The following is a 12781-nucleotide window of genomic DNA, read 5'->3' on the forward strand; positions in this document are numbered from 1 at the left end:
GGAGGAAATTTGAACGGGGAAACTTATCAGAATATATTGTATGAAAATCATTACTTTCAGTTAAAAAGGGAAAGCAATGTCTTCATCATAGGTTGAGGATGAATCTTGAGCCTAGATTTTCGTGTGTTGAACTTGTGCACGAACTTGATATTATAGTTGTTTATTTGAAGAGTATCTTCGTTGGCTTCTCGGTACATGTTTAAAATGTAGATTAAAAACATTCTTCTTGAATTGGGGACGTAGCTTAGGAGTGGAGTTCTTCCTTACTGTGCTTGAAGGCCCTTCTTCTCTCACGATTCCCTTAAGAAGAAAAGAAAATCCCTAGAATTGGGGATACTGTTGTCACCACTGGAACATCAGCCATGTCTTTCCTGATAACCTCTGATTTCTCTCTCCACTTAGGGAGCTCTGTTGCACTGAGACCTCTGATCCCTGTTTTATGTCCTTTTCATTGTCCGTCAGCTCAGCCTTCTTCAGTATTTGTTTTCCTTTTAATGTAGTTTCCATCCTACGTCTCATCGTACTAGTCATTCTTTTCTGAGCATCTTCATTTCTTCTGGAAAGATCTTAACTCCTGGTAAAGCTTAATTAATCACATAATTTCTCCATGTCTGAATGCTGCAGAGGAAACCGCTTAGCTTGGTGTGTAGTGTCAATGCTCAGTCATTCGCCTCAGCATCAGCTAAGACTGCACCTGCTGTCCTGCGTTGCCCTAGGTGGGCTGGTGCCCTTGCCCCTCAGTGACCTTCTCCTCTGTTCTTAGTGTTCCACATCACACTCTCTAGGCAACAGTAGGCTCCATGGTCGTTGACACAATAGAAACCACTCGGAAGAGTGATGATTTTCTATCTCCAGATGTGTAGACACAAATCCCTCCTCATCCTTTCCTCCTTTTCTCTTACAGAGATATTGTAGAAATATCCAGATGTGCATTAATTCAGGAAATGCCTCGTGGTGCCCATTCCATTTGGCACCTAGCTGCTTATGTGCCTTTGGAACGAACTCAGTGATTTTTATATCTTGACTCTCCCACCCCGTCATTCCAAGGCTTTAGACCCATCGCTTTGGTTTTGCTTAACACTTTCTTTGCTAGTTTTCTAAGGGGCTTTGACATGGTCACATCATGCCCGGTTCTATCAAAGGCTCCTGTCTGGGAAGCTGTGACTTCCTGTGGCTTTAGGCAGTAACATTCATCTGTCACTCTTTTCAACTCTAATGTGTGTTTCTGTACAGTGCCCTTCATCCATCTCCACTTCTGTACTTGACATTGTAAAGCTCCCCAAGGTCCTCCGTCACCGTTTATGTTTACCCTGAGTCATACTAATAAGCACACACTTCAGTACCTAGCTCAGATCTCTTGTCTGAGTTTCTGATTTGTGTATCCAAATTCTTACTCTCCATGTTTCCTGTCTGATGTAACAAAGCAATCTACTTACTGAATGCAGCTCTCTTACTCATTTCTTCTTCACCAGCAATCCCTGTTAGTTATGATTCAGAACAGTTCTTTTTAGACTATTGTTAAAGATGCTACCTGACCTCAGGTCTGCACTTCGCAGGCATCTGAACTAACCAAACGTCAGTCAGACTGTCACACAGTCACATTAAGATCTTTTCTTGGATTTGGAATTCCTGTCCTTTCATTTACAGTTCCTACTCTATTGTACCCATCAGCTGTTGCATAATTTGACCTTTGTTCAGCTCTTAAATCTCTTAGTTTACTGATCACTGTAATTGAGCTTCATGCCAAGCATAGAGCCTTTTTATGCCCAGCCATCTGGGGTTGGTCTAGATGTGATGGTTTTACCATTGGAACTATGATTTTTTTAATTGTCTCTGTCCATTACCAAATATATTGATTAGGAGAACAAAGAGCTCCATGTCCTCTTATGTACTATGTTAGTTTGTAGTCATTTTGGGTGGGTGGATTGTAGGATGGATGGGAAAGATGGATGGCTGGATGAAAATCTGTACTATGACTTCAGATGAAAACTGATGGCTGCCGTAGGGCCTTTCATTTGCCTCCTGTTAGTAGCAGATGTGATATATATTTCTTTCAATTTTTTTCAGCAAGATCTGTGTACCTTCCTGATATCAAGAGCCTGTAAGAACTCAACGCTGGCTAATTATTTGTACTGGTATGTGAAAATAATTTCGTTTGTTTCAGATCACTCCTTTGAACTACTTTTCTCGTGCTGTAAACATAGAAAACTCACAGTGGAGGCCATCACCAAATGCCACCCATCACCACCATAACTGTGTCATAGAAGTCAGTGTCCTCAGACTCTCTCTTCTGCTAATTTTCAATAAGTTATAAATGTCTGTGGTGACTCCCCCTTCTCCCAGTTTGGTCTGCTTCTCTTTTTTGTTATTTCAGTAGTATACAATACTTTATAACTTTTCATGAGTGTATTTTTACATTATTTACCAAACAATTAGAACCCTACAAAAACAGAACTTGAAATTAAACGTCTCTTTCTCTCGTTGTACAGAAGAAGGGGCTTAGGTAGAAGGATGCTCTAACTGAATCTGACAGGTATTGATTACCATACATTATCCGCCGTTTGTAGAGGCGACTCAGTGACCATTTTCCACTCTGCCCCAAGTAGTTACGTGGGGTTAACTATCATGACTTACATGGAAACAGTGTAAAACAAAGGTGCTGAAAGGCGGAGGTTATTGCCTGTACCAAAGTTAGTATGAACTGTGGCTCCCTCTTTGTCTAGAACGTTAAGGTGGAGGCCATATCGATAAATGCATTGAACCAGTGGAAAAGAATCACTGGGTTGAAATTCCGACAAATGAGTCCTGTCCTCTTTTGTAGAGGATCTTAGGGCACAGCCTGCTGGGTGAGCTGGATTGGAAACCTGGGTTTTTAATTCATGACCTTAATTTAAGCAGCACAGATTAATAGATGTTCATTTTGAAAATTTCTCATTTTTCAATAATCACAAGATATTTTACTTTTGTTGAAGAAAATAAAGTGCCATCTTATTTTAGACCGGGTTTGAAAGCCCTGTTATATGGGCTGAGTCAGGCTCCTGCTCACTCTCTCTTTATCAAAAAGGAAAGGAACCAGGGCACTTGTAAAAGATACAGGTGCTTGGCCTGCATAAACAGTACTGTCTGAGCCTTTATGGTTTTCTCCAATGGGACCTATGAGTTTTCCCCTTGCCCAATAATGGAACTAGTGGAAAGCAAAAGTATCTCCAGGTGTCTGCTTTCGCAGTTGAATGTATTAGTCATAAAAATATATTCCCTTCGCAGTAAATGTGACGATGCACTTGAAAATACATTACAGAACATTTTGGCTAGTTGTAATTACCAGTTTTTCATTTAAGATTTAGTTACAAATTTTCATATTGCCAAATGGCTATTTTGATATAATAGAAACCTGCAGTTAATGTCCCTTGCATTTTTATCTGAATGCTTTAGTGTGCTTCTGTTCACACTACTACAGAAAAGCATTTCTTGTGAAAAGCTAAGTAAATATTTAAAAGAGAAAAGACAGAAAAAAATTTGCAGGGCACAGAAAACATGGACAGCCACACTCCATACTCTTGAGAACAGTCCATCTGACCCAGACTCTTTGTGGGTTTCTCTACTCTGCCTCTGATTCCTTGAACTGTCTGCTCATTTTCAGAGGGCAACAATATTATAGTCTACATATTATGTATGTAGTACTATTCATTGGTGAGAAAAACTATTGATAGTGATGCTTGACTTTGGTAGACACTGCTCTTTTATGAGTGTAGAAGAATTATATGGGAAGTAATCTCTAGGTTTTCCTAAAGTGGGCAAGCTTCCTCCGAGTGTGAACTAAGTGAGGACGTAGACCCTCTCACCAAGCTTCCTCTGTCCTAACAGATGAATTGAAATCTCAGGTTTAACTGATTGTACTGTTTTCTTCTGAACACCCTGCACTTCTTTGCCATTTTTCTCCCCTTTCCACCTGTTTCAGTAGGATTCTTGCTATAGCTACATCCTTGAGGGGCCAGTAGCTGTGCAGACAGCCCCTTTAAAATGAGTGGTGCCAACACTGTACTCCACAGAGGGGAGTTATGTCTCTAGCTGTAAAATGTTAGCATCAGAATCCATAAATCCTTGGAGTTTTTTATTTTTATAGTCACCGTGGTGTGTTGAAAGGAAAGTAAACTTTTCGATGCTGTGACATGTTTTCTCTGACTTCTAAGGCCTTTGAAAGTAATGGAGGTAGTTACTCCACAAAATGAGATTGTCAGGGAAGAGGGAGCCTGACGATGCTGAGCACCTGGGCAGGTTGTCACTCTTCCCCTTTAGATGCCAGCTTTCCAGGAAATGCCATGCAGAGCTCTGTGAAACTTGGTTGGTGGGTGTAAATAGCGAATTGTAAAATGACTAGCCTCTGGGTCTTCAGTCCTCATCTGTCCATGGAGATGATGTCATTTGTACTGTAGCTGACTCATTTCTTTCAGCAGAAGGTTGACTTGAAGCATTAGCAGAGTGCTTGTTTAATCGTGGAGGTTAGCGTGCACCTTCAGGTTCTGGAAACTGCTGCAGCCGCTTACACTGTAGTTAGCAGGTGGTGAACATAGTGGTGAGGCCTGCGGACGTGGTCATGTTTGTTTGTGGATGACTTTGCTACCTAAGTACATAGGAAAAGAAAAGGGATTATAATGGTGGTGGGGGCCATCAGTAAGTTAAGCAGCCAGGCTTAGATTTGGTGACTGGAGTTTGCAAATACTCTTGTTCTAACATTCTTTTTTTTTTTTCCGAGATACTCGAGTTTCTCTGTGGAACAGCTCTGGCTGTCCTGGAACTCACTTTGTAGACTTGAACTCACAGAAATCCGCCTGCCTCTGCCTCCTGAGTGCTGGGATTAAAAGCGTGTGCCACCACTGCATGGCTTTGTTCTGACCTTCTTATGTGGTCCTCAGGTGACACAATCTGATTCACCTTTTGTTTGGGGACGACAGAGCCATCCTCTAAACCTTGTTTCTTGATAAGTGACCTGTAGAGTTGTTCATCTGCCCTCTGAGCACCTGAAATGTGGGCAGTATGAAACAAGACATCAACAGTTGATTTATTCTTATTGTTTCCATTGTTTCTTGAAATGATATCTTGTTTCATAGTGTGTGCTCGTCTAGAAGCCAAGTTGTACCTGCTTCTGCCTCCCACATGACAGGATTGTAGGCATGCATGGCAGTACCTGGGACATTGGGATTCATTTTAATCTAAAGAGTCTTGTGCCTAATGGCGCTGCAGATGTTCTATAAAACATCTCTAGTTCTTCATACTTTTATTAATTTTTAGTTTACAACTCTTGTTGAGAATGATGAAGTATATCTAGGGTCATGCTTCAACTCCTCACAGCACTTTTCTGGCAACGCCAAACCTCAAGAACATCTGCTGTTGTGGCATAGCATTAGCGTAGCTCTGAGCAGAGGAGAGGACAGCTCCTACCTCCTTCACAGTAGTCATCTGTGTGCGCGGTCGTGTCAGATAGTCAGTCGGCAGTTCCCCTGAGCATTCGAGGTCTGGCGCTTCCGTCAATGCCTTTGACCCTGGGAGGGTGCTGCGAGTAAACATGGGGAGCAGGGACAAACAGGAGCTGTGGTCAGGACAAGTGGTCGCTTACAGAGGTGCATGGACTTCCTGAGAGAGACGGATGTAGCTGTGACTGAATGGAGGATGGGAGGGTGCCAGGCAGGGAGGGAGGGAAGGAAGGAAGGAAGGAAGGAAGGAAGGAAGGAAGGAAGGAAGGAAGGAAGGTAGGTAGGTAGGTGTCTTTGGCAGATGCTGCCATATGTGCCCAGTCAGGGTTGGTGGCCCGAGTGCATGCCTGGTGATGGGATTGATTCCCCAAGCTCAAGAACTCAGTCTGTTTTAAGCGGGAACACCGATGCTTCTGCTATTGTAGCTAGGCAGGGCATAGTTACGGCATTTTAAAGAAAATCTGAAGGTGGTTAAGTTGAGGAATAAGAATTTTCTTGTTGAATTTCCGGGTAGGGCGGGGCTGGCTGGTGCAGAGGCACCATGAGCATTTAGTGGAAGCAGTGAGCAGCTGCACCCAGTAACTGAGCTCGGGCTTCTTAGGGGTGGGTGGAGGACCACAAGCTGTGTATGCCTCTGGACGTGTGAGCCAGCGCTCAGCACAGGCAGCGCAGCTGCTAGCCAGGTATTCTCTTTTTCGGCTGTCGTGACTCACCCCCTCTTATTCGTGTGATGAAGGCATTTCCTGCTTGACTTTTGAGAAAACAAGTTTTGTTAATTTTATTTACTACATGAAAAAAAATCCATCTTAAAAGCATGGGTCATTTATTGATTGGGTGTTCAGTAGTTCAATTAAAAAAAATTCCGATTTGGTAAGTTTTATGTATTTTGTTTAAAAATACCACAGTGTCTTCTTTTTAAATTTCCAGTGCTTGCAAATCCCTGGATGAATATGAAACCAGGTCATATAATATGATGGAAATTATACCTTACATGAACAAAAGATATATATATTCATGTTGTAGAATTACCAGTACTGAGACTCGGCCTGAATCCATGACACTCCAGTCATTCAGCAGTAAAAATCATCTTCTACCGGGCATGAGCGGGTATAGAACAAGACACGTGAGTGTCTTAGGCAGTTTACCCTCTAGGTGGCTGAATGGTTTCTTCTAGTAACAGTACAAAGGACAACAGTATGTGCAAATGCCATCAATTAAGAAATTTGGAAGTTTCTTGTGGTATTTGAAGTTGGAGTTGAATAAGCTTAGCAGAATAGAAAGAATTCTGCCAGGGCCATAGAGAGATTCTCATAGGACAGGGTATGTGCTGTTCAAGCATAAGTTTGGGTCCCAAATATGTATAGAACGCTAGGTGACTTGTAATTGCCTTCCTTGGGGGTGACGAGAGACCGATGCCCAGAGTTCAGCAGCCAGCTTGCCTAACAGATTGGTGAGCTCCAGGTTCGGTGAGAAATCCTCTTGGCTTGGCAGCTGTCTTCTGAGTCATCCACATGTACCACCCTGGGAAATACCTATATAGTCTTCCAGTTTTCACTGTTTTGAATCATGATCTCACTAACCCAGGCCGGCACTGATAACTCTGCCTCCCGAGTGCTGGAATTAGACTTGCTCCTCCCTCCCCTGCTCTCGCGTCTCACTGTGGATAAGGCACGCACGTTGATCTAAGTGTGTTTGTCATGGCCCACTGAGAGTGATGTAACGCTCTTTACAAGTAGCATTGCCACTTAAACAATGTAAGTGTCCCAGGGCTCTGCTTCTTACGTCCCACACCTAGGTTATGCATTACGGTTTGTTACCATCAGAACATTTGAGAGCATACGCTAAAATACCTCTCACTTAGTATATTTGTGTGTGTGACTTTTGTTACCATCAGAACATTTGAGAGCATACGCTAAAATACCTCTCACTTAGTATATTTGTGTGTGTGACTTTTGTTACCATCAGAACATTTGAGAGCATACGCTAAAATACCTCTCACTTAGTATATTTGTGTGTGTGACTTTTGTAAACACACGAGGAATTTAGATGTAGGAAAACACGCTAACTGTCTAAAATAAGTTTTAGAATAGAAACGTAGATTTTATAGTTTTTGAGAATTAGGGAAATTGTATTGGAGAGATAAAAATCAATGCGAACTTTTTATCATCTTGCAAAAATATGTCAGAGAAAAAGGTAGCTCCAGTGGGGTTTTCAGAGTAAGAATACCTTTTGCGGTGCCAAATATGAGATGGGGAAGCAATATGTTTATTGTACAGTTACACTGTGCAAGCTTCATCGACAGAGGAAGGCATCGGTAGTATTCCAGGTGTTTCATAACATAGTGGAGAGTGTTTCCATGGCATCACGTAGGAAACTGAGGCAGATTGGTACTAGCGCTGTTGAGCATTGTGATTGATGGCTGCTTGTATTGTAGCTTACTTAGTGTTCATTTCTAAAGGGATGGAGACAGAAACCTTGTTTACTCTCACTCAACTCTTGTAACTGTGTGTTGATGTATTTTAGGAAATGTACAGATATTTATTGGATGAATCTGAGTTTCATTTCTCACCACATGTGATCACCACAGGTACGTGATCGTGGAGTGTGAGGATCAGGACACACAACAAAGAGACCCGAAGACTCATGAGATGTACCTGAGCGTCATGAGGAGATTCAGCCAAGCCTTGCTCAAGGTACTCAGGAGCGCAGCTGGGGTGGCCAGAGATGGCTGGTTCTTCTTACAGTTGACCTCGTGAGCTGAGAGAAACGTAAAGAGCCGGCTGGGGGGATGGCTCAATGGTTAAGAACACTGGCTGCTCTTCCAGAGGACCAGGGTCAGTTCTCAGTATCTACATGGCGACTCAAAACCATCCGTAACCAGTTCTAGGGATCTGACATCCCACCGTCTTCTGGCCTCTGTGGGCACCAGGCATGCTTGCTGTGCAGGTTTACATGTAGGTGAAATACCTGGACAAATACAATTAAAGAAACCTATTTTTTAACAAAGGAGATTAATATTTGTGCTACATGAAGATTATTTGAAATCCCAAGTTCAGTGTTCATCACATAGTTACTCATTTTCTAGTGTGTGTGTGTGACTGCTTTTGTTTGAAATGCATGGGTTTTTGATCTTTATTAAGTAAACCTTACATGGACCAAACAATGAGCAAATCCATGCTCTTTTATTTTGACATTTTCTGTCCTCTCTTCTAATCTAGACTCAGTGTAGTAGTTCTTTTGTAGACATTGCACCTGACTTCAGCAATGTCTTACATGGCCTTTTTTTTTTTTTTTTTTGCTGCTTTTGCTTCCATTAAGCAGTGTCCAGGTCAGGCCAGCAGAGGGCGCATGGACAAAGCAGCTGAAGGTACTCTGCAGCTCTGCTTTTGAAATGTTTCCTGGTATCTTCCTACTGTTACTGCTGTTTCCTGACTCAGGTTCTTGAAACGCTAAACTCCAGCTTGTCAATCACTGTTAGGCTAAGCTTGTGTCCAGCTCCCACTAAGAGGTGAGCCCTCACCCTCACCGCATCACAGCCTTGCTCTCTCCCAGAGCCTAGGCTCCCCTGTGTTTTAAATGATAGCACTTTCTCAGCTGCACTTCCCAGGTAGCTGGTGGAACGAGAAAATGTACTATGTATGTTTTAAAGCTGTTTTGGAATCAGGATCTTTATTACCTCAGTAAGCAGAAGCATTTAGGATGAATAAGTCCTGTTCTGTCACATGGTCATTTATATTACGGATTATCCTAACCAGTTGGTGGTGCTTACCCCAGACAGCAGGTTTCTCGTTACTTCTCAACCAAAATAATTGGTCTCTTTCAGCCTCGCTTGGCTTTGAAGTTTACTTTTCGAAGGGGAAGGGAATGTAAAAGTAGAGCTGATTTTCCTTGTTTCACTCACTCAGGGTGACAAGTCAGTCAGAGTCATGCGCTCCCTGCTGGCGGCACAGCAGACCTTTGTGGACCGGCTGGTGCATCTGATGAAGGCTGTTCAGCGGGAGAGCGGAAACCGCAAGAAAAAGGCAAGCCTCGGCGCTGCTTCCTGCTTCGTGCCAAAAGGGGCTTCACAGCCTAAAGTCCCGAGCCTGGACTGTTGTCCTTATGGGTTGCCATACTGTACACAATCACATTGTTTGCTTCCTTTTTAGAGACAGTTTCTTAACTTGCTGTGTAGCCTAGACAAGCCTTGAATTCATCCTCCTGCCTCAGCCTCCTGAGTACTAGGTTTAAAGACGTGAGCCACTATACCTAGATTTATATGAACTGCTTACGGGTAATCATAGTTCCAGGAGCCCAAAGCACTGGTGATACTGGGATTGCTTTGTAGGTCGTCATCAGCTAACATGGGGTGGTGTTCCTTGCCTAACTGTGAGGAACGGAGGGCATCGAGGATTAAGCGATCAGTGGGTCCAGTGTCACACCAACTACCAAGTTTTGGATCTGTTTATCCCCAAGCATAGTTTCATCTGTATTACATGCACATGGTATCTTCAGTTCTACTCCTGTAAGATAACAGGCAGATGTTTCTTGGTGGCCTTTGTCAGACACTGCAGCCCATCTGATGGACATACATCTATGAGAGAAAACTAAAACAGGAAAAGTTCAAGAATCGAGTCAAAACTTAAAAGGCAAGAGATAATCAAACAGACAAGATCAGGACAGTTGTTCACCCAACAAGAGAAGATGAACAATAGTTTTTTATCAGGTTGGCATTTTCTTTGTTGTTTAGCAGAGTCATAGAGCAGGATCAAATAAAGAACTCCCTCATGCCATTTGCTCCCCGCCCCGACTGTGCCTGTCTCCACAGTGAGAAGCAGTCCCCAGTGTGTCCCCAGCAGTGGGCGTGTCCACAGCTTGAACCTGTGGTCTTAGCAGCAGCCCTGGATAGTCTGATGAGACTGTGAGGCATGAACGCTGAGTGACAGCGAGATCTGGATTTCATGTGAGCAGTCTGCTGTGTTTTGCACAGGAGAAGATAAATCTGCGCCAGTGAAGAATTGATCCTGGTTTCAGAGGGTTAATGTCCCAGGCCTGGAGTATTACTGAAGGGAAATAATTTTGTGTTTTGTTGTCCTAAAATACTGTTCTTTGACCATCTAGTTCTTAGTGATTCTAGAACTTCCTTGTGGGAAGCTGTCTTCGCAGGGCTGCAGTCAAAGCCAGCCGACTTGCCTGGTTCATGCCTGAGGGGGGAGTGTGGATGGAGAAAGACAGAGACACAGGATGGAGTCAGGAGGGCAAACCCAGTCACTGAATGCCCTTTGTTTATTTGTTAACATTCTTCAGTACCCAACCAAAAGTGGGGACAATGGCAGAAGACTTCTATTATCATGTGTAAGGAGCAAACAGACTTACTTCCCTCAGTTCTCCAGGGATTTGGTAGCCACACCTACTATCCAGGCCTTCAGGGTCAAGAGTAAACACCTGAGCCCAAGTCTGTTATATAGATAAGGCCAAAACATCCTGCTTAGACCCTTAGGTCTAAGGACAGTTTTGGACTCCGATCTTGAGGCGAGGTGAAGTGGACCTCTTTATGGGTCCTAACACTTCCTCCTCTGGCGCATGTACCATATATCTGATGCATACATCACGAAACACTTTATAGCTTTGGGTTTCCCTCTTTAAAGCATGCACTTGCCTTTTAAAGACTGCAGGGTTCTGCTGGCTTCAGAGAAAATGGATTGTTTTGAAGCTGGGTAGCTGCACTTGAATCGATGTTAGAGACGCTTGGATTGCTGGGATTCTGAGATCTGTGATCTGTCCAGCATATCTATGCGCTAGCAAAATGAGAATCAGGGCTAGTAGGTAGGTAGTGGTTTCCTCCAAATTAATTAAATATTCCTGTTGAAGCTAAAGGATGCACTGGGTAGCAGATTGGAATACTTGGCTAATATTTGGTCAAATGAAATTACCCTTCTCCGTGGCTTCCTAAGTCCTTCAGAGAAGAAACTAACCTTTAATCTCCACTTGAATGTGCATCCCTGGTTCTTCCTCAGCTGCAGTTAGAAAATACATTCCCTGTCACTCTTGAAAAGTGAGTCTAGCTTCACGTAAGGAGCTACTTCCTGAAGGCACGCTGCTACGAAGTGGGTTATCTCTAAGAGACTGTTGCTCGTGTGTATCCTGAACTTCACCCTCGGGCGAGATGCATATACACATCTTCATGTGCTTTCATACACTTAGATGTTGTTAAGTGAAATAGATTATATCCCTTCCTGCTCCCCTTTCCTCCCTTCATCCCTCCCAGCTACCCTGCCCTGGATCCTCATGCCCCTCGGCTCAAGTTGGTGGCCACTATGCATTGTACAACCAATAAGGGAGCTCATTCCTAAGAGGTTAACTCTCCTCCCAGAAGTCAGTAATTGCTGCAGTTCCTGTCTAGGCCTGGGACCTTCCGTGCTGACACATCCATCGATACTGCTGTTGTCCCAGTCCGTGTTTGTACAGCCTTTTCTAGCAGAGACTGTTCATTAGCAGGCTTCCTGGTGTAACAGCTCTAGATGCAGTGGGACCTGGGCGAATGGAGCTGATAAATGAGTGGACTGAAGTCACATGAAAGAGTCAGTCTTACTGAAAGCCTAGACAGCTATACTCCGAGGGGTAAGAAAGTCACATGAGTCAAGTTCTCCTGGTCCCAAGCTGTGTGCAGTCTTAAGGACAAACTGCATGTAGCAAGAACCGTGTTTCTCCATAGACGTGTAGTTGAGTAGCGGCAGCAGCAATAATGAATAATCTGAAGCAAGTACTTCTCTCCACTACATGCCAGAGGGGCGTGAGAGCTCATTCCAGGTACAGTTCTGTTTTGAAGAAACTGAGCCCTCAAGACGCCTCTTGTTTTCTTGGAGTTGTTTCACAGACACTCAGAATCCCCTCTGCTTGACTCCATTCCTGCACCCTGTTCCTAACCCTGATACTGGTTCTTCTTGCAGTCTCTTTACCCCTCCCCACTATGTTCGCTGAGCCAAAGATGCGAAAACTATGATGCAGATGCATTGGCACTGGGCTCCCCGCAGTCTCTGAATTGTGTCCTCTTGTGATTTTCTGTGACGGCCTCCATGTGCTGGAAAGGTTTGGTACCACTTGCCTGTGGGTATAAGGAGATTTTGAGTGGAGCAGGGAATTAGCTGGCAAAGTGGAGTAAGACTCTTTTCCAGGGTCCACGGCCTCTCTAGCCCCAGAAGGTAGGCGAGGTTCCCAGTGCCAGGCGCGGTTTTCCTCCCGTGGAGTGGGCTTTGCGTCAGATTGATGCCCGCTGCTGGTGGCAGCCGGTGTGTGAGTGCAGCTTCTGGAGTCTCTGTGCCTCTTGCCAC

General features: G+C 43.8%; 1 protein-coding gene across 1 annotated transcript in view; it reads left to right on the plus strand.

The window, feature by feature from the left end:
* Pik3c3 (phosphatidylinositol 3-kinase catalytic subunit type 3) overlaps positions 1-12781 on the plus strand; it is a 77048-nt gene that overhangs the window by 33860 nt on the left and 30407 nt on the right. Inside the window, exons 13-15 of the mRNA XM_013124577.3 lie at positions 2068-2135; positions 8059-8164; positions 9377-9493. Coding sequence (XP_012980031.1) covers positions 2068-2135; positions 8059-8164; positions 9377-9493 — 291 coding nt within the window. The remainder of the gene's footprint in view (positions 1-2067; positions 2136-8058; positions 8165-9376; positions 9494-12781) is intronic.

The sequence above is a fragment of the Mesocricetus auratus genome, unplaced genomic scaffold (genome assembly GCF_017639785.1).
Source record: "Mesocricetus auratus isolate SY011 unplaced genomic scaffold, BCM_Maur_2.0 Super-Scaffold_100015, whole genome shotgun sequence".
Lineage (NCBI taxonomy): Eukaryota > Metazoa > Chordata > Mammalia > Rodentia > Cricetidae > Mesocricetus > Mesocricetus auratus.